This window comes from Felis catus, chromosome A1 (assembly GCF_018350175.1).
Source record: "Felis catus isolate Fca126 chromosome A1, F.catus_Fca126_mat1.0, whole genome shotgun sequence".
Taxonomy (NCBI): domain Eukaryota; kingdom Metazoa; phylum Chordata; class Mammalia; order Carnivora; family Felidae; genus Felis; species Felis catus.
The window spans coordinates 238,601,438-238,622,502 of record NC_058368.1 but is presented as its reverse complement, the minus strand read 5'-3'; the positions used below and the strand labels follow the sequence as shown (position 1 = coordinate 238,622,502).

Below are 21,065 nucleotides of genomic sequence, written 5' to 3'. Positions count from 1 at the left end.
CAGGGAAGGCGGTCCGGGTCTGGGTTCCTGTGGAAGCTTCCAGAGAGAGCTGCCCGGAGGAAGCCCCAGGCACACCCCTCAGGGGGGCCTGTGGTGGGCGGGGACCCTCCCCCACACCAGGGCTCCTGTGGGGAGGGGGCCCCACTCCAGACACACCCAGGACAGAGCCCTGGGCTGCTCCCCACCTCAGCCCAGACTCCTCTCCCTCGCTGGCCCTCGGGGTCCAGGTAGCACCTCCGCCCTGTGTCCAGACCGTCCGCCATCCCCGTCCCCACCCCTTGGACCTGGGCCAGCCTGGGGCACCTCTTTCCTCCCTGTTTCTCTGTTCCTCTGTCTCTGTCTCTCCCTCTGTCTCTGTCTCTCCCTTGGCCTTTGTCTCTGTTCCTGTGCCTCTCCCTCTGTCTCTGTCCCTCTGTCCCTGTCTCCGTCTCTCCCTCTGTCTCTGTCTCCCCTTCTGTCCATCTCTCCCTCTGTCTCTGTCTCTCCCTCTGTCTCTGTCCCTGTGTCTCTCCCTCTGTCTCTGTCTCTCCCTCTGTCTTTGTCTCTGTTCCTGTGCCTCTCCCTCTGTCTCTGTCCCTCTGTCCCTGTCCCTGTCTCTGTCTCCCCTTCTGTCCATCTCTCCCTCTGTCTCTGTCTCTCCCTCTGTCTCTGTCCCTGTGTCTCTCCCTCTGTCTCTGTCTCTCCCTCTGTCTTTGTCTCTGTTCCTGTGCCTCTCCCTCTGTCTCTGTCCCTCTGTCCCTGTCCCTGTCTCTCCCTCTGTCTCTGTCTCCCCTTCTGTCCATCTCTCCCTCTGTCTCTGTTTCTCCTCTGTCTCTCCCTCTGTCTCTGTCTCTGTTCCTCTGTCTCTCCCTCTGTCTCTGTCACTTCCTCTATCTCTGTTCCTGTGTCTCTCCCTCTGTTTCTGTCCCTCTGTCCCTGTCTCTGTCTCTCCCTCTGTCTCTGTCTCCCCTTCTGTCCATCTCTCCCTCTGTTTCTGTCCCTCTGTCCCTGTCTCCGTCTCTCCCTCTGTCTGTCTCCCCTTCTGTCCCTCTGTCTCTCCGTCTCTGTCTCTGCGGTGGCATCTCTCTGCCTGTCCTGCTCTCGGGAACCAGATGCACCTAAATTCTAACCTGATTCCTCCCTTCCGGCCTCCACCCTTCCCCAGGCCCCCTGTCCTAAGGGCAAAGGTCGGACTCCTGACTCACCCCTCCCGAGTGCCCCTCACCCCCCTTCCCTGGATTGTTCCTCGAATGTCAGCATGAACCAGTCAAGTGGGGTGGGGTTGGGGTCAGGCAGCCCCGGGCCGGAAGGGACGTTATTGTCCAGTGGAGCGGGTCACTGGGGAGACAGACAAGCAAAGGACTCCCAGCGACAGAGCCTGTCCCTCTGGGAAGGACCGGGTGGGAGTGGAGGCCGGTCAACAGGGCCATCAGAGAGGGTTCTGCACCCAGCCGACCCCGCAGGCCAGTGAAGGGAGCTCCCGAGGGAACGGCCCCGAGGGGGCTGGGTGTGGCCTGGTCAGTGACCCCAGGAAAAGTGGCAGCGGGCCGGAAGGATTGCCAGGTGCAGATCGCTGGTGGGCACGCCCGCACCCACACTAACTTTGTCCCAAACTCTGCTCTGCCTTCAGGATCGGCTTGGCTGTCATAACCTTCGGGTGGGGTTCTTCCCTTGCTCTCCCAGGCTAGAGGCCAGGCTGGGCTGGAGGGCACCCGGGGCCAGAGGGCACCAGGTGGAGGCTACGGCGCTCTCTGCGTGTGCTGCGGGCCCCCCAAGCCTCCCTGCTTGACCGCAGTGGAACCCCGTTTCCCACTGCCGTCCCCCCACCCCTCTCGGGGCCGCCCCATGCCCGGCGCTGGGTAGGAGGACAGAAATCCCGCAGCTGCCCGGAGAGGCTGGGGGACAGCCGGGTGGTGACCCGGGGAGCCGAGCGCCCTGGGGGCTGCTGTGGGTCCCAGGGGTCCACCTATAGGCACCCCGCATCTGAAGGGGCTTCGGTACCCAGATGCCAGCGGGGACCCAAAGCTCCCTGGGAGGCTGGTTAGAGCCTGGTGCTCGGGGCCCGGAGGGGTCCAGGCAGCTCCAAACTCCGAGCGAGCAGGGCAGTGGGCTGCTCCCAGGGCCCAGGTCCACCTCGCGGCCCTGGACGGGGTGGGGCGGGGCAGGGATGGCCCCCCACATAGCCTGCTGGCAGAGAGAGCCGGGGAGGGGGGGGAGGGGGGGGCCGCCCCCCCTCCTTCTGCCGCTGGGGAGTGTGGCGGTGAGCCGAGCATCCCAGGGTCTGGAGAGCAGCGGTGTCCTGCCGGGAGGGGGGGAGCCCAGCCTCGGGAGCACCCTGGGGGCCGGAGCCTTGGCGGCGCATTTGCTCAGTGGGCGGGGCCGGCCAGCGCCTGTGGGGCAGTCCCGAGGGTCTGCGGCGCCTCCACCGATAAGGCATTAACAGTTGGGGCGGACTCACCTTCAGATCTGCTGACGCCAGGTGCTCGGGGCAAGGTGCCAAAGGTTCCCTATAAAGTGCTGGGGCTCTGGGCCTGCGGCCACTCGCCCTCTGGCTCCCGACCCGCCTGGGCCACCGGGGACCGGCCCCGCGACCACCATGGTGAGGCTCGTGTTGCCCAACCCGGGCCTGGAGGACCGGATCCCGTCCCTGGACCAGCTGGAGAGCATCGAGGCCAAGGAGGCCGGCTCCCGGCCCCAGTGGGACAACAAGGCCCAGTACATGCTCACCTGCGTGGGCTTCTGCGTGGGCCTGGGCAACGTGTGGCGCTTCCCCTACCTGTGCCAGAGCCACGGCGGAGGTGAGCCCCGGGCTGGAAAGGGGTCCGCCTGTGAACAACGGGATGGGGCCCCGGACCCAGGAGCCCATTCGCAGGGAGGGGGAGGAGTCCCCGGGGGCCGTGGTCACACACGCCGCCGTCCCCCTGGAGTGCCACCTGCCTCCCCTGTGGATTCGGCCTCCACGTCCGCAGCGGGGGCAGGGCTGGGCAGGGTTGCAGGGCGGTCCGGGCCCCCCCACAGCGCTCTGCTCTTGGCTCGTGGGGCCGGCGAGGGATGTCTGCCGCCCGGACCCGCGCGTCCAAGCGTCTGTGTGCGTCCTCGAAGAGCACACCCGACCTGGGTGTGAGGGGTCTGAGGGGAACCGGCCACTCCTCTGGATGGAGCCCCCTCTCTGAGAGCAGGAGGGGCAGCGGGGGACAGCCCTTCGCGGGGCCACCACGCGCGCATCGCACTCCTGCCTGGACAGAGGAGGGAGCTGGGCCGGGAGCAGGCGACCCACAGAAGGACTCCCTGACCTCAGGCCGCCCTGCCACCCCCAGAGGCCTTGGAGGGCCTTGCCTGGACCGCAGGGGTCTCCTTCCACAGGCCGAGGCTGCCCCTCTCCCTCTCCCCCAGCCCTGTGGTGCTGGCTCTGTGTGCTCACCATCGTCGCTTCACCCGTCTCCGGTCCTGGGGGGAGAAAGGGACGGAACCCCCATGAGTCCGCGGCCGGGCCCTGGGCCCAAGGAGGGGTGCCGCAGCCCCGGGGAACCCTGGGCTGGGGCTGAGCTGTAAACAAGGAGGGGTCTGGGGCAGGGGCAGGTGCTCACTGGGGAGAAGGGCTGTGCAGAGCGGGCTGGCTGTCCCGGGGACGGGGCGCCCCAGTGATGTGTTTGCGGGGCTGTTTGCTTCTTACTCTGAAGCACCCGCAGGCTCTCACCTGGGCTTTGTGATCTAAAAGCATCCCCGGGAAAGGCAGAAGTGCCCGTTCCTGGGTCAGCCTCAGGGGCCCTGAATTTCCCAGGGTTGAGCTTCCCAAGGTCTGGGAGGGTGTGTCTCACAGACCCCTGGTCCAGCTTCCGACTCTGGAAGCGGAAGCGGAAGCGGCAGCCACAGCACAGGGGGAGCCGGAGGGAGGAGGGGCCTCAGCAGTGCAGCCTCTGCGGTCTGTCCGTGAGCCTGCCTCCCAGCTGCCTCGGGGGCCGCTGCCCCTTCCTTCTGGGACTTCCCGCTCACGTGCCCCCCAGGGCCACCCTAAGAGAGGGTCCCAGCCTGCTCCTGCTCACTTGTAACTGGGAGCCCAGCACCCCGCAGATTTCCTGCCCCCTGCACAGGGAAGGGGGCTGGCTGCACCCCTGCACTGTGGTCCCGGTGCTGTATTCACCCGCGGGAACCGTGCCCCCAGACCCTGCAGACTGACGGGGCTGTCCCCCAGTCAGCCCGGGGAGCGGAGGCCTGCCCTGAGCCCCCACAGCGAGGTTCCACGCTGGCGGCGGGGCTGGGGGTCCGACCTCTGAGCTCTGGGACCCTCCGTGGCTCACGCTCTGTCCCGTCCAGGCCACCCACGCCCACCGGGAGGCCAGCAGCGGAGCCCAGGAGGCGGAGGGCCGCAGGGACGTGACCGCAGCCGGTGACCCTCTGCGCGACGCCTCCCACGCCTGCGGCCCCAGCTGTAAGGGGTGGGGGGGTGGCGTGACTTGAGGGAGCTGGTTCCGTGAAGACATAACAGGCCTCCAACTACTTCAGGACTTTTGGGTAATTTGCAAAGTACGACAAATATTCACTTACTTTATTTTTAACTTTATATTTTGGGGAAAAAAAAGGCAGAAAAGTAGACAAAACGACATCCCGGACCCTGATTTCGATTCAGCCGACAACGTTCTGCTGTATCCGCTGTGGCCGCGGCGGTGCGCACGCACGCACCCACCCGACACGCCTGCGCGCACACATCACGCACTGACGCACATGCCCACGTGCGCACGCGCCCACGTGCGCACGCACCCACGCTCTCAATGCGTGCACACCGCACGCACCTACACACGCGGGCAGCCCACACCCACGCGTGTGCACACACGCCCCCGCACATCCGCGCAACACCCACACAACACGCACGCACACGGTATGCACCCACACACACATTCATACGCCCGTGCACCCACACACGCACGAGTGCATGCATACACACACCCACTCACCCACGCGCGCGTGCACCCACGTGCAGTGCCCCCTCTGGCGCATGGCGTTAGGAGACTGTGTGGTCACTCGAAAGGTCCCCAACGCTGGGTCTCTCTGACTGGGGTCCCCGGGGCAGCGCTGTGAAGGGCGCAGGTGCAGGTGGTTCCCTGGTGGGCTGTGTCCTTCGCCTGCACCACCTCAGGGGGCTGTGTTTGGCTAGTGCTCGTCCCACCTCAGTGGGAGTTGGGCACCGGGCTCTGTGCTCGCCTGCAAGTGACACAGGTCCACGAGCCCTGAAGGGCAGGTTTATCCCCACATCACATGGTGGGGTGGCACACAGCCACCCCACGCCCTGACCCAGAGCGGGCACCGGGCAGGCGCTCTCACTGGGAAGCTTCCTGGGGCAGGAGAGAGCATTGGAGGGGGGTGGGGTGGGAATAGGATGCAAATGGATTGGGGTGGGACTGGGGTGGGACTGGGGTGGGTATGGGAAGGTGCTGCAGGGTTTGTGGGTCACGCTGTCCTAGGAGGAAACCCGTGTGTGGACCTGGGCCTGGGCCGGGGCACATAAGTGGAGCCCAGAGCTGGCATCAGGAACTCCTCCAAGGGTCCCTGTCTGTCCCCTCCCCCAGAGTCACTGCTGCCACATGTCAGACGCCCCTCCGGGTGCACTTCTCTTTAGGAGTTTCCTCTTCTGTGAACTCAGATAGTATCGCCCTCTGTGCCTTGGCCATGGTGACCCCGTGCTGTCCTCCTGGGCCTGGAAAGGACCCGGGCACGGGCTCTAAGGTGCAGTCCCCAGGGGCAGGGAGGGCAGAACTGCTCTCCCAAGATGGCTCTCCGGCGTTTGGGTGATTTCTGGAGAGTTCAGTCTGGTCTGGACTGTGGACGGAAGGCGGGAAGGCCTGGGGGTGGGGGTGTGGGGGGCAGCAATCCACATCTGCCTTCAGGATGACAGTGACAGGGATGGAGGGGAGGGACCCTGGGGGTGACAGTGAAAGGGTTGGCGGGGAGGGACCCTGGGGGAGGCAGGCAGTGTCCTGGGAGGCTGGTCCCCCACCCGCACATCTGTCGCCATCGCCTACGGGAGCCTGGGGAAATGATGCCAGTTTCCCGGGACCAATTCCGTGATGAGTGCCACTCACATCCCACAAAGCCCCTGGCGGCCTGTTGAGAGTGTGGTTACCCCTCAGGACTAACACAACTGGGCCTCCCGTGGGTCTCCAGACTCCCCGCCCTGTTTCCCGGTTCCTTAGAACGCAAGCCATGCTTCCGCACCAGCGGGTCTGTCCCCCTTGGGTGCCGTCCACCCCTCCCCCATGCAGCGGGCTGCCTCTGCGTGTGTGTGCACGCGTGTCCACCGGTGCGGAAGCCTGGGCAGCACAGGGACGCCCGTCTCCAGGGACCTTTGGAACCACATCCGGGCGCCACGGTGCCTGCTGGCCGCTCTCCCTCCTCTGCCCTTCCTTGCTTCCTCCACCTTTACCCACGGGAAGGAAAGAAGTAGCTGGGTTTAAAAAAAGAAAAAAAAAAGCCACATACGTATCCCCTAGGGCCTAATCTGTAAAGAGCTCTTGGCCTTGCTGGAGAACATTCTCATCCCTGGAAAGAGCATGGGGCGGAGGGGCTGCTCCAGGCTGGACGCTGCCCCGGGCCGGGGTACTGGGTAGGCAGACCCGCCTGCCTCGCTGGGATGGGCCCCACAACATGGGGGCACAGACGGCTCATTTTGGGGGTGGAGTGGGCATGTGCCTGACCTCTCCTCCCGCCTTCCCCCGCTGGCTGTGCCCACCGGGGCGGAGCCTCACACTCAGGGGAGCCGCCCACCTGGAGGAGCTTGTGTGAGGGAGGGCACCAGGACAACCCAGGTGGCTTCCTGGAAGAGGGGCTATCCGAATGGGGTTTCCCAGGATGAATAGGAGTTTCCTGATGGGGATGGAGGGACCGGAAGGCTGGTGGGTGAAAGTGGCGTCATGAGAAAAGGGGAGATTGAAGGACATTCTGGAGCCTTGTCCCCAAATGGACTTGTTTTCTTGGTAATTTTGCTCAGAGATTTTTTCTTTCTCTCTTTTATTTAAAAAAATGTTTATTTTTGAGAGAGATAGAGCATGCGAGGTGGCGGGAGGACAGAAAGAGAGGGGGGCAGGGTATCCAAAGTGGGCTCTGTGCTGACAGCAGCGAGCCTGACGCAGGGCTCGAACTCAGTGAGATCGTGGCCCGAGCTGATGTTGGACCTTTGACCGGCCGAGCTCCCAGGCGCCCCGCTTAGAGATTCAAATCAAGCCCCTAAGGAAACGTTGGAGAGGCAGCTCTTTTATTTTATCTTAACCCTCACGGACACGGTGACACGGTGACCCAGTGAGCAGGTCCTGGTGGGGTGTAGGTGGCCCCTGCCCGTGAGCCTGTGGCCCGGGCTGGGCCCCCAGACCCAAGGGGATCCAGCTGGTGGGTCTTCCGTTCCCCGTGCCCGTCCTCGCTCTTTGATTTTCTGTCATTGTCACCTTGAGGGCCACATCCCCAGTCATGGCCCATGCCCCTTGCTGTCCTGGAATTTTGACCTCGGCATCCGAAGGGGCCTGTCCCTGGAGTCCCGCGTTGGGAGGGAGGCCACTCAGGCAGTCCAGCACGCAGACCGAGGATGGCCCACTGCGGGGTGGGAGTGCCACTGGGCCCCGCGCGGGGGGCGGGGGGGCTGCCCCTCCCAACACAAGGGCCCCCGCAGAGGAGAAAGAGGCAGGGAGCGAACCCAGGGCAGAGGGGGTATAGGCTGATTGCTGGCAGAGATGGCCCAGGAGAGGGACCGAATGCTCGCCCCTCCCCCGCCCCCCGCCGAACGCACCAGTCAGTCCTGAAGCCATCGGTGTGTCCAGACCCTTGTCAGCAGTCCCTACAGCGCAGCTGCGACCTGGCCCGAAGTTCACGCTCTGGTGACCTTGGCTGTGCTGGTCTCTGCTAGGTCGCGCTCGGCCTGAGGAGGGAGCGGCCCAGGGGCCCCCGAGCCCGCCGCCTTCACTAATTTCCCGTCTCAACCTGCCGTCCTGCGCTGAGCCAGCCTGGTCCTGGTGCCCCCAGTCCCGGGGGTCCCTGCATCCCCTCATGTGGTCGCGGCTCCGAGTCAGGGCCTTCCGAGGCCCTCAGTGTTCCCCAGCTAGCCTCCTGAGGCTCAGATCAAGGACCCCGGCGTGCACTCCTCCCGGGTCGGTGTCTGAACCCTCCGCTCCCGTGACCTCTCCCCTCTGACCCTCGCACCCGGCTCCCCCCGGCACGCGGACGCCTCCGCTGATTCCGGGGGCTGCCGTCACGGCCCACGGACGCCACCGTCGGGAGGTGGCGCGTGGTGGCTCCCTGCGCGGTGGTGCTCGTGGCCTTGTGGTCGGGAAGCTCCCAAGTTTGTGTCTCTGCAGGTGCTTCCTACAAACGCCTGCGTCGCCAGGGGTGGCCCGTCGCCCTCCCGTGAGCCGTCCTCTGACACACTGCCGCTTCTGCCCACACAGGGGCCTTCATGATCCCGTTCCTCATCCTGCTGGTCGTGGAGGGCATCCCCCTGCTGCACCTGGAGTTCGCCATCGGGCAGAGGCTGCGGAAGGGGAGCGTGGGCGTCTGGAGCTCCATCCACCCGGCCCTGAAGGGCGTAGGTGCGCCGCTCGGGCTCTGCCGGGTCCCGTATTGGCAGCAGGCGCCCTCCTTCCTTCCCCGCCTTCACTGCCTGATTTCAGGGAGAGGAGGGGCCCAGCGCTTGGGCCCCGCCCCCCGGGCCTTCGCAAAGCCCTCCTTACAAGCTCAGGTCAGGGCCTGGGTCACTGCTGGCCGCCAGGGCCCAGCGGGGCAGCGGACACCATCCTGAGTCCCCAGGCGACCAGCGAGTTGGAGAGTGTAGACACACGGGGAGAGTAGAGACCCCGCCCCTGCCGACTCCCTGCCCTGATCAGGGCTCGGCAGTGGCTGGATGGCCCGGAGGTGGGCTGACTGCTGAGGCCACACTCTTGCCCTCCAAGTTTCCTCCGTCCACTCCTTACGGTCAGCAAGGAGGTTCCTCCCCAGCAGTGACACCTCTGCCAGCACTGACCCCTCGGCCGGCACTGACCCCTCGGCCGGCAGTGACCCCTCGCCCGGCAGTGACCCCTCGCCCGGCCCTGACCCCTCTCCCCAGCACTGACCCCTCAGCCGGCACTGACCCCTCGGCTGGCACTGACCCCTCGCCCCAGCACTGACCCCTCAGCCAGCAGTGACCCCTCGCCCGGCACTGACTCCTCACCCAACAGTGACCCCTCGCCCGGCACTGACCCCTCACCCAGCAGTGACCCCTCGCCCGGCACTGACCCCTCACCCAGCAGTGACCCCTTGCCCGGCACTGACCCCTCACCCCAGCACTGACACTTCACCCAGCAGTGACCCCTCACCCGGCACTAACCCCTCACCCAGCAGTGACCCCTCGCTCGGCACTGACCCCTCACCCCAGCACTGATTCCTCACCCAGCAGTGACCCCTCACCCAGCACTGACCCCTCACCCAGCACTGACCCCTTGCCCCAGCACTGACTCCTCACCCAGCAGTGACCCCTCACCCAGCAGTGACCCCTCGCCCGGCACTGACCACTCACCCCAGCAATGACCCCTCACCCAGCAGTGACCCCTCACCCAGCAGTGACCCCTCGCCCAGCACTGACCACTCGACCGGCAGTGACCCCTGGCCCACCAGTGACCCCTCACCCACCAGTGACCCCTCAGCCGGCACTGACCTCTCGCCTGGCACTGACCCCTCACCCCAGCAGTGACACCTCACCCGGCACTGACCCCTCGCCCACCAGTGACCCCTTGCCCGGCACTGACCCCGTGCCCACCAGTAACCACTCGCCCGGCACTGACCCCTCACCCAGCAGTGACTCCTTGCCCGGCACTGACCCTTCACCCAGTAGTGATCCCTCGCCCGGCACTGACCTCTCACCCAGCAGTGACCCCCACTCCTGAGCAGTGACGGTCTGGTCCCTCCAGGCATCGCGTCCATGTTCGTGTCCTTCATGGTGGGTCTCTACTACAACACCATCATCGCCTGGGTCATGTGGTACTTCTTCAACTCCTTCCAGGACCCTCTGCCCTGGAGTGAGTGTCCGCTCAACGCCAACAGGACAGGTGAGCCCTGGGCAGGGCCGGGGAGCTGGGGAGCTGCCACTAGCAGGGTAGGGAGGCCGCACCTTGGATCACGCGGGCTGACCGTCCACGGACACTTGCCCTCTGATTTTCCAGATTTTGGATGCCTGGAGCTCAGGTCCAGGCAAAACCCAGGGCACACTTAAGGCAACAGGGCATTAAAAGAAGGGCACGTTGCAGGAGAAAAACCCTTAAAAATGGTGGCTTCCCCGTCAGGAGGGGCGGTGTGGCCCAGGAAGGGGGTGCTGCCCATCCGCCTGGGCCTTGCGGCGAGGACAGCCGTGTGTGGGGTTCTGAGTTGCCGGGGGGATGTGCGTGGGGTGTCCCGGAAGCCGCTCCCCGACGTTGTTGGGATGGCGTCGTGAGCCCTTCCCCGGGCCAAGCCTGTGGGGTTCTTGTCTGCCCGCAGTAGGGACAAGAGGGAGAGGGCAGGCAGTCAAGGCCCGGATGCACACCCCACACGTGCACACGTGTGTGGGTGTGCATATGCGCATGCACACATAGGTCTGCGTGCATGTGCACACATGCATGCATGGGAGTTGTGTTTGCGTGCAGGTACACTCGTGTGCACATATTTGTGTGAATGTGCACCGTGTGTGGGTGCATATGCATATGTGGGTGTGCATGTGCGGGTGTGGGTGTGCGGGTGTACGCGTGCATGTGTAGGCGTGTGTTTGTGGGTACGCATGTGCATGTGTATGCGCGTATGTGCGGGTGTGGGTGTGCATGCGTGGGTGTGCGGGTGTGGGTGTACATGTGTGGGCATGCGGGTGTGTGGGTGTGCGGGTGTGGGTGTACGTGTGTGGGCATGCGGGTGTGTGGGTGTGCGGGTGTGGGTGTACATGTGTGGGCATGCGGGTGTGTGGGTGTGCGGGTGTGTGTGCATGGGTGTGTGGGTGTGCGTGTGCACACGTGCGCGTGTATGGGTGTGTGTGCGGGTGTGCATGTGTGGGTGTGCACGGGCACATACAACGTCCCCGCTGTCAATGTCTCAAAAACACGACCTGTGTTTCCCGTGGCTCGGGCCCGGTCCCCCTGTTCCCCACCTTGGCTCGCACCCCGTGCCCGCTCTGATGTGTGCGAGTGCCCGCCCCCAGGCTACGTGGAGGAGTGCGCGCGCAGCTCCTCCGTGGACTATTTCTGGTACCGGGAGACCCTCAACATCTCCACCTCCATCAGCGACTCCGGCTCCGTGCAGTGGTGGGTCCTGCTCTGCCTGACCTGTGCCTGGAGCGTGCTCTACGTGTGCACCATCCGCGGCATCGAGACCACCGGCAAGGTGCCCGCGGGGCTGGGGGGGCGCCCGTGCACCTTCAGCCGCTGTGAGGGTCGTGACCCCTACCCCCCCACCACTGTCTGGGCGGGGCCTCTGCTGCCCACGTGCTCAGGAAGCCGTGGGACCCACGGTATCCCCAGTCGGGAGGCACCAGATGGCCACAGTCACGCAGAACGCCGGGAAGTGGAGGGCCGGGCACACCTCCCTGCCTGGAGTCTGGGGGCCAGGGGCACCCGGGAGGGGGTCCTAACCCGCAGCCCTCTCTTCCCACCCCCCTGCACCTGCCCCGCCCACAGGCCGTGTACGTCACCTCAACGCTGCCCTACGTCGTCCTGACCATCTTTCTCATCCGGGGTCTGACACTGAAGGGAGCCACCAATGGTATCGTGTTTCTCTTCACGCCCAACGTGAGTCCCCTGAGGTCCGCCCAGAGGCAGGGGGTGGCCCGGCCGGGGGCGTCAGGGGCCCATCGGCTCAAGGACGGCTGTGTGGACAGAGGGTGGCCGCCACCGGGGTGGGAGTGAGGCTGAGGGGTCTCTGTCCTGCCACAGGTCACGGAGCTGGCCAACCCGGTCACCTGGCTGGACGCGGGGGCGCAGGTCTTCTACTCCTTCTCGCTGGCCTTCGGGGGCCTCATCTCCTTCTCCAGCTACAACTCTGTGCAGTGAGTGTGGGCGGGCCTCCCTACCAAGGGCGGGGGCGGCGGGTACAGGGACCTGGGTCCCAGCAGTGGGGGCGGCCACAGGGTGCGTAGAGGCGGGCTGGTGACTCCGGAGGGCTTTCACCAGGGGGCTCCCTCCAGTGAGGCCCGTTTACGACCCAGCCTCCCCTTGGCGCCTCGGTCTCCGTGACCCTGAGCCCTGGCGTTCCACCCCCCTCGCCCCCGGGCACCCAGGACCCCCAGGGGCGCCCGTCCCTGCAGCCCAGCCCAGGCCGACGCCCACACGGCAGGGGCCCAAACCTCCAGGGTCTCCAGGACCATCGGGTTGGGACCAGTGGTCCAGCAGAGAGCCGAGCGAGCCTCGGGAGCAGACGCGGAGGGGGAGGGGCCGTGGTGCTGGGCGGGACAGGACATGCTCCCCGCCCCTACCCGGGCCGTTCGCCCGCTGGGCTCCCACGTTCCCAGGGTCGTGCCACTGCCGCCTCCAGGCCCCGCAGATGCCGCCCGCCCCAGGGAGCCCCGTGCCCCCTCCCCTGAACCAGCCGCCGCCTCTTGGGCTGTTTCGAGGGCACGGACGCCCGGGAGCCGTCCTCTGCGTCTGGTTTCCGTCACCGCACCATGTCCTTGGGGTCCGGCCCTGCCGCAGCCTGTGTCGGGGCGTGCTTCCTCCCACGACCGAGCCACGCCCGGTGTGTGGACGGGCACGCTGTGTTCGCCCAGCCGTCCCGTGGCGGGCCCGATTTTTCCACACCCTCGCCAACACCTTATTATCCCACTTTCTGATGCCGGCCATCAGAAGCATCTGGAAGGAGGATGTTAGCATCAGCGGGTGGGGGTGGGAGGTCAGGGGCCACGTTCTGGGCCCTCTGGGCTGCAGGGGGGCTTTGGGCGTCCAGGGGGAGTTGGGGGTCCTGGCCAAGCCCAGCACCTCGAAGCCTCACGACCCAGGGGAGTAGGGATTTGAACCCGGGGTCTCCAGGACTGGCGGCTATGGGGGCGTGGGGAAGTGGCAGAAGGGCAGAGCGGGGTCGGGACGCAGCTGCGCCGTCTTCGCTGAGCGCCGACACGGGCCGGGCGGGCGTCCCCGGCCGTCGGTGACCAGCCAGCGCTCTCACTGCAGCAACAACTGTGAGAGGGACTCGGTGATCGTGTCGGTCATCAACGGCTTCACGTCCGTGTACGCGGCCACCGTGGTCTACTCCATCATCGGCTTCCGTGCCACCGAGCGCTTCGACGACTGCTTCAACACGTAGGTGGCTCGCCCGCCCTGAGGGGCTTGCAAACTGCCTCCAGGGAGCCCCCCCCCCCCCCCCCCGGGCCTGCAGCCAGCCTGGCTCTCTTCCAGGAACATCCTGACGCTTATCAACGGCTTCGACCTGCCTGAGGGCAACGTGACGCAGGAGAACTTCGCGGAGGTGCAGCAGTGGTTCAATGCCACGGAGCCCGAGGCCTACGCGAAACTGCATTTCCAGACCTGCGACATGAACTCCTTCCTCTCGGAGGTCGGTGCCTTGGGTGGCGTCCCTGCGGTTCGGGCTCTGGGGGCAGGGGGCGGGCGCCGAGCTTCCCCTGCGAGCCCGGGGCCCACGGGCCTGGCCGCCTCCAGTGCCTCACGTCAGACACGTGAAAACCCCCCGTGGGCTACTTTTACTATAGTTCCTCCTACAAGAACGCCAGTGTCCTTGTAACCGTCCCGCAACCTCGCTTGATTGGCATGTGTCACTCGGGGAGGCTGACGCATCTTAGTACAGCTGCAGATCTGCTCTGCTGTGCCACTGCCTTTGAACTCCAGTCTTCTTTTCTCTTTTATTAAAGACACGTTTTTAATATCTTCTTTTTGGGAGAGCGCAAGGTAGGAAGGGGCAGAGAGAGGGGGACGGAGGATCCAAAGCAAGCTCTGCACGGATAGGCTGTCTGCACAGAGTGTGACGTGGGGTTCGAATTCACAAACTGCGAGATCACGGCCCGAGCCGAGGTCGACGCTCAACTGACGGGGCCACCTGGGCGCCCCTCGAAGTCTAGTTTTAATGATGAGTGATGTTTCCATATCGTTAAGGTTTATGAGCCCGAATTTATCAGTTTTAATTCTGCAATTTTCTTATCTGGAGCCGCACGGTATTTGGGGGCATGCCACATGCCGCCAGGGCCCTGGCCACGAGTTTTCCATCAGCAGTGGGTCCCCGCCGCCCCATCCCCAGCCCCAGGCCACCAGGCTGCTGCGTCTGCCTCTGGTTTCGCTGCAGTCTGTGCCCCGAGGCTGGCTGGGCTCGCCCGGTCATCCTGAGCTTCCTCACATGGGCGCACCGCTGCCCTTCGCTACCACGTCCTCCCGAAGTCCTGGCTCGCCCCGCAGGGCGGAGCTGGTGTGTGGAGGGCAGCGGCACGTTTTCCACAGACTCATGTAGATGCCGTGAAGTTACTTTGGGGTCCCTGACTTCTGAGTGGGTCCCCGGGACCGGAGCCCGTGACCTGCAGGGAACACGGGGGCCCCGGGCTCCCGACTTGGCCTCTCAGCCCCACCAGGAATACCCGCTGCCTGGAGGGAGGAGCCAAGGCAGAGGTCTCACTGACCCACGTGGGGCCAAAGGCAGGGGCACGGGGTCAGCCGGGGTGCCACGCGGAGCCCTGGCACTTCTGCGTCCGCAAGCCCGTCGGCGCACACGGCCTGGCCCACTGTTCACAGCCCTAGGGCGTCTGTTCGGGACGCGTGCTCAGGCTAGTAAAGTCATCCTGAGCTCTGAGCCCAGCTGTGTGGGGAGCGGCTCAGGAAGCGTCCTGTGGGGTGACACCTGTCAGCGAGCAGACGGTCTGCCGTGCCTGCCACATGTCTGTCTGGGCCGCGTGGGGCCCTGACTGCTGCCAAGCAGTGCCACCCACTTCCTGGTGTTTGAACTCAGTCAGCTTTTAAAAATGCAGTTGGGCCCAAGAGATAAGTTCTGGTGGTTTTCCCGGGTGGCTGAGATCAGCACTTTCCTTGTGCGGGGGGCAGAGGAGGGGTGCTCAGCAGGTGCGGGGACGGGCAAGGACAGGGGCCCTCGGGAGGGCGTGTGCCTCGCTGATGGAGCTGCCCACCCTGCAGGGCGTGGAGGGCACGGGGCTGGCCTTCATCGTCTTCACGGAGGCCATCACCAAAATGCCTGTGTCCCCGCTGTGGTCCGTCCTCTTCTTCATCATGCTCTTCTGCCTGGGCCTGTCGTCCATGTTTGGCAACATGGAGGGCGTGGTCGTGCCCCTGCAGGACCTCAAGATCATCCCCGAAAAGTGGCCCAAAGAGCTGCTCACAGGTATGTGGGGCCGGGACAGCCTCCAGGCTGCAGCCTCGGCCGGGGCGCGGGGCCTGGGTCCGCAGCAGCCGTGTTCTCTGTCCCGAAGGCCTCATCTGCCTGGGGACGTACCTGATCGCGTTCATCTTCACGCTGAACTCGGGCCAGTACTGGCTGTCCCTGCTGGACAGCTACGCCGGTTCCATCCCGCTGCTCATCATCGCCTTCTGCGAGATGTTTGCCGTGGTCTACGTGTACGGCGTGGACAGGTAGGAGGGAGGCAGGAAGTTCCCGCGCTCGGGGCAGGGGGAGACGGGCGTGTGTGACGCGGGGCCGAGCGTGCATGTCCCCGGAGAGCGCGCGGGGCATGGGTCGGCGGGGCCGCGGGCAGAGGAGACGGGCCGCCCGGAGCCGTGTGGACTTCCAGCCGTGGGTGCTTCCAGACCCAGCACGGATGAGCACTGACAGGCCACGCAGTCTTGGGGGTGGGAGAGAGGAATCGGCAACCACCCAGAAACAGACCCCTCCGGTCTGACCATGCGATTGAAAATTCCTAACTGAGGGGCGCCTGGGTGGCTCAGTCGGTTGAGCGGCCGACTTCGGCTCAGGTCATGATCTCATGGTCCGTGGGTTCGAGCCCCGCATTGGGCTCTGTGCTGACAGCTCAGAGCCTGGAGCCTGTTTCCGATTCTGCGTCTCCCTCTCTCTCTGCCCACCCCCCGGCTCATGCTCTGTCTCAAATATGAATAAACGTTAAAAAAAAAAAAATTAAAAAAAAAAGAAAATTGCTAACTGAGGACAGCTGTGCCACATGGGGGCGAAGCACTGTCGTGTCTCACAGGCCGCGAAGCCTGAACTACATGAGACGCGGGCGCAGGTGGACCAGGAGGGGCTGAGTAGCCGCGGGGCCGGGGCGTGAGCAGCAGAAGTGAGAGCTGGACACGGCCGGGGCAGGGCGCTCGCCGTGGGGAGCAAGGCTTCCCTGTGGGGCCCCGGGGCTGCCGGCCTGGGAGCGGGGGGTGCTGTGTGCTTCACTACAACTAGGGGCGCGTGGCCAGGGGAGCTCCGTGGCGCGGGTGCTCTGGGCCTTTCTAGGGGAGACGGTGCCACGCAGCCAGACGGAGCCCCCGGTGAAGAGAGGTGGTGAGTGGGCCTGTCAGTGGCCTGCTCGGCCGGACGCTCAGGGCATCACGCCCCGCTCGGAGGTGAGCTGGGGCCCAGAACGAGGCCGAGGTGCCCTCGCCAGGGGCCGGGCTCACCAGGGCCTCAGAGACCGCCGGCCGGTGTCCAGCACCAGTGCGCACGCACGAGCCCTGGGAGGCGCGCTGATGTCGGGATGCGGCCTCTGTACCCGCGAGAGCTTGCCCGCGCCGGGACATAACACGCTTCGAACCAGCCCGGGGGCCACCGAGGAACGCGCCCCGCGCTCACTGCTCTAGCAGACTCGGGGAAGAGAGTTGTGATGCAGGCCCGTGACCGAGTGAATGAGGGCACGGCCGTCCGTGAGCGCCCCGGGACGGCGCGGAGCCGGACGCTCGTGGGGGTCGCTGCACGACACACGGGGGGACGGACCGGCACAGGGGAGACGCGCCACGGCCTCCCTGGCCCTGCTGGGTCCAGCCTGGGGCTGAGGCCTGGGCAGCGGTACCTTCCCAGAAACGTCCTCTGGATTCTCTGTGTCCTGGGCAGCTCGTGGCCACGCTCCGCGGGCGCCACGCTCATTTCTGCGGAACGCAGGCTCTGGTGCAGAAGGCAGTCCGGCCCAGGGCGGGGCGGTGGGGGGGGGGGGGGCTGTCCAGCTGTGGAGTCGCTGCCCTGCAGGGAGGCTGGGACGGGACGGCCTCCCAGGCTGCCCTTCGTCCCCGGAGCTCTAACCCTGCTCAGCGAGGCCTGCCCGGACCTCCACGTGGCAAGTCTGCGGGCTGGAGCCCTGGGCGGTGGCTCCTTGGGCCTCCAGAGGCTAGTGCCTGGGGTGGCAGGTCTCTGTGCACAGGGACGGCCGGGACTCCGGTCAGAGGAAAGGCCAGGCTGTGGCTGCAGACGGTGACGTCTGTCTGGGCTGGACAGGCCAGCCGCCCTCGGCCTTGAGGGGATCGTAGGCCTGACCACATCCCGGTGACAGCTCTCCTCCCACCTCCGTGTCCAGGTTCAACAGGGACATCGAGTTCATGATCGGCCACAAGCCCAACATCTTCTGGCAAGTCACGTGGAGGGTGATCAGTCCACTGCTTATGCTGGTCATTTTCCTGTTCTTCTTTGTGGTCAAGGTCAAGGAGGAGCTGATCTACAGCGTCTGGGACCCTGCCTATGTGAGCCGAGGGGCTGCAGCGGAGGGGGCGGTGGGGGTCTTGCTCCCTGTGGGGTCGGGAGCCCAGGGTGCCCCTCCCCTCTGCCACGAGGGCCGGGAGGTGACCTACGGGGGGAGGGGCGTGTACCCTGTAGGAGACCTTGTTGGCTGTACATGCGGCTGTCACCCCTGCTCTCTCCCCAGGAGGAGTTTCCTAAATCCCAGAAGGTCACGTACCCAGGCTGGGTATATGCCGTGGTGGTCATCGTGGCCGGGGTGCCCTGCCTGGCCATCCCTGTCTTCGCCATCTACAAGCTCATCAGGAACCACTGCCAGAGACGGGGGGACCGCCAGGGGCTGGTCAGCAGGGTGTCCACGACCTCCATCAATGGGGACCTGAAGTACTAAACGGCCTGGCCCAGGGCGTGTGGCCGTCGGAGTGAGGGGGGAGTCCAGGCCACACACTTGAAAGTGTGTGCGTGTGTGTGTATACACACGTGTGGGTGTGTTTGTGTGCACAGATGAGTGTATGCATGTGCATACTGTGTGTACATGTGTGTGCACGCATAGGCATGTGTGTACACGTGTGCACGTGTGTATGTGTGCATGTGTGTGCGTGTACACGTGAGCATATACACAAGTGCACGTATATACATGTGAGCGTGGGGGGTGTATGTGAGCACGTGTGCATGCCTGTGTGTGTATATATGTTGAAATGTGTGTGTGTACACGTGCATGAGTACGTGGTGGGCATGTGTGTAATGTATTGTGTGCACGAGTATAAATACGTGCATACGTGTTTGTGTGCACACGCTCCGAGGACAGTCGGAGCTGCGGCGTCCTGGGGAGGCCGCGTCTGCACTGCTCGCCTGCGCCCCTCAGGACCGGCCTCGTTGCCACCCACCTTCACCTTGCTGTCGACCCTTGACCTAGGAGGTACCTGTGAGGTCGGGACACTGGTGCCCCACGTGAGGATGGCCCTCCTCAGGCCCCTTGGCTGTGAGCCTGAGAAGACTCGGCTGGGTCCTTCGGAGGCCTGACCACGCCACTGCCCCTCCCCCCCAAGCTCTGAGCTCTGGCACAGTGCCAGCTCGGTGAATTCCAGTGAGTTCCAAGCCAGTTAATCATTGCTTCTGCCGCCGCAGGTAGATGAGCAGTTAGACGGAGCTCAGGTCGGCCCAGGCTGAGGCGGAAACCACCTCTGTGTTTTCCTTAAAAGGAAGTGAACCGCATGAACGCGTAGCCAGGTGTTGGAAAGGCCAGTTATACGGTAACTCGGCCGTGGCCACCACGGTCGAGGACAGTCCACGGTCCCGAGCACGGCAAGGACCGGGAGGCCTAACCGCTCGGTGCCACTCAGTGAAGTCGGGCTCTGGCTCTTCCCTCCCTGTCTCGTGAAGGTTGTTTTCTGGGATTCGACAGCCAGTCTCAGTCACGTGGCACTTGGGGTGGTTTTCTTTTTTTTTTTTTGAGACAGAGCATGAACGGAGGAGGGGCAGAGAGAGAGGGAGGCACAGAATCGGAACAGGCTCCAGGCTCTGAGCCATCAGCCCAGAGCCCAATGCCGGGCTCGAACTCACGGACCGTGAGATCGTGACCTGAGCTGAAGTCAGACGCTTAACCAACTGAACCACCCAGGCGCCCCCTGGGGTGGTTTTCTTAATGGGCTGGTCGCCTCCACCCTCCACAGAAAAAGCCTGGAGACTTAAGTTAAACTGGACTTTCTGAGGATCCCCTGGGCAGGGGTGGGGACCTGGGTCCTGGCGCCGTGTCCCCCCCCACCGGGACGTCCCTGTCCCGTCGCCTCCCATCTGGCAGTGACCACGGAGCGGAGCCCTGCAGCTCCCGCTACGAACCTCCAAACATCGGGGCGTGTCCAGTCCTGTGCCGTCACCTGGGGAATCCTCGGGGCGGTGCGGGCGGCTGGCTTGCAGCCCCGCGTGCCGGGCCTTCCCGGGACCCCTGCCCCGCCCCGCTCCGGCCTCCACCCTCCCCTCGGCCTCTCCCCGAAGCCTTCCCACCCCCGCTGTGAGAACACAGTTGCAGTAACCGTCCGTGCGCTGCCCCCTGGGGCGTGTGGAGAGGATTCTGGGGGTGTGACCCGGGGGGGATCATCCGGTCGTCCCACCCCCGGCCAGTGCCTTGCTCACAGACTCGGCGTCTCTGCAAGTTGTTGGAAACGCAGGTCTCGTGGGCATCACGTGTACCGGTCTAAATAAATCGCCATTTCATATTCTCGGCCTAAACGTTGTCTGGAGGCAGAGGGATGAGCAGACGGTGGAGCCCCAGTCGCTCCGGGCGGCGTGGACTGCGGGTCTGGCTGGGGGGCGCCACGTGGACGCCACGTCCACGTCGCTGTGTCCGCGGAGCCCGGGGCGTGGTGAGAGGCCCTGTGAAGGGCAGGCCGCGGCGCCCTGTGAGGTCAGAGGTCAGGTGGGCTGGGCGGGGGCTACACCCTCCCCTCGCCTTCTCACTCCCCCTCCCACCCAGAAAGGAGCCCCTGGAAGTGTGTCCACCGGGGTCCCCGCCTGTCCCGCAGGCGTCCACGGGGCGTCCACGGGTCCGGAGCCTCAGCGGGTGGCCCGGGCTGAGTCTGCTGCGCCTGCCCGTCCCCCTCGAGCCCACCGCGCGGGGCCCCCGGCCTGGCCGAGCCCACCCCTCCCCCGTGCTATGGGCGTCACACCGTCCCACCCGCTGCCTGCGGTGCCGGTGGGCGCTGGGAAGCAAGAGAAGCGCCTCCACCCCCGGCCCTGACCCCTGACACTCGCCCCCCTTGGGGAGTCCCTCTGGGACACGGGCGTGCAGGGGTGAGGTGGGCCTTCCGCTCGTGTGCTCGTCCCCGGAAGAGGGACATGTGCCACCGGCCAGAAGTTTGCACTCGGTCTCCGGAAAATGAACGTGGCTTAGGAGTGGACAGGACACCAGAGGCCACCTGTTCCCTCCCTGGACATTTGTCCCCCATCTGCACGAAGACCACGCCCTTCTGCGTGGTGAACGCACTGTGTACCTCCACGGCCACCGTGAGGAGGACAGCCTGGTGGCCGTGCCCTCGATGGGCCGCCTGAGGTCACGGCCGCGTGGCGCAGGTCCGCCCCCAGGTCCCACACGCGGGTGCCGCTCACATAACCTTCTTGAGATGACGGTGCAGTGCAGAGGAGAGACGGGGCCGGGAAGGACCCTCAGGTGGCGGGCGTGTGCCGAGGTGACCGGCCAGCGTCCCACTGGGACTGGACAGGGTGTCTGCCATCGGGGGAAAGCAGGCGAGGGCGCGGGGCCTGGGCTCGGCCACTGCTCACGGCGACGTGTGAGGCTGCAACCGTGTCTCAATCAGTTGATGAGAAGGGCAACGATTTTCATAAAACAACCCAACGTGCCCCGGTGCCGGGGGCCTGCGGGTCCCCGACAGGGAGCAGGAAGCCCCTGCGGGCATGTTCTCGAGGTGGTGGCGCACCGGCCGGGCAGGAGCCGGGGGGCGGGGGGGTGAGGGGTGGGGGGTGGGCAGAGGCCGTGGGGTCAGGGA

The 21,065-nt window shown here is 65.4% G+C and overlaps 1 protein-coding gene across 1 annotated transcript; it reads left to right on the top strand.

Moving 5' to 3' along the window:
- Positions 1 to 2,457: 2,457 nt before the first annotated feature.
- On the top strand, positions 2,458 to 19,778 carry SLC6A19 (solute carrier family 6 member 19). Its single transcript, XM_045039372.1, has 12 exons — positions 2,458 to 2,777; positions 8,406 to 8,546; positions 9,903 to 10,040; positions 11,156 to 11,337; positions 11,631 to 11,741; positions 11,886 to 11,998; positions 13,116 to 13,244; positions 13,341 to 13,497; positions 15,075 to 15,279; positions 15,368 to 15,527; positions 17,405 to 17,567; positions 17,750 to 19,778. The coding sequence occupies exons 1-12, from the start codon at positions 2,576 to 2,578 to the stop codon at positions 17,951 to 17,953; spliced, it is 1,905 nt and encodes a 634-aa protein (XP_044895307.1). The 5' UTR covers positions 2,458 to 2,575; the 3' UTR covers positions 17,954 to 19,778.
- Positions 19,779 to 21,065: the final 1,287 nt, after the last annotated feature.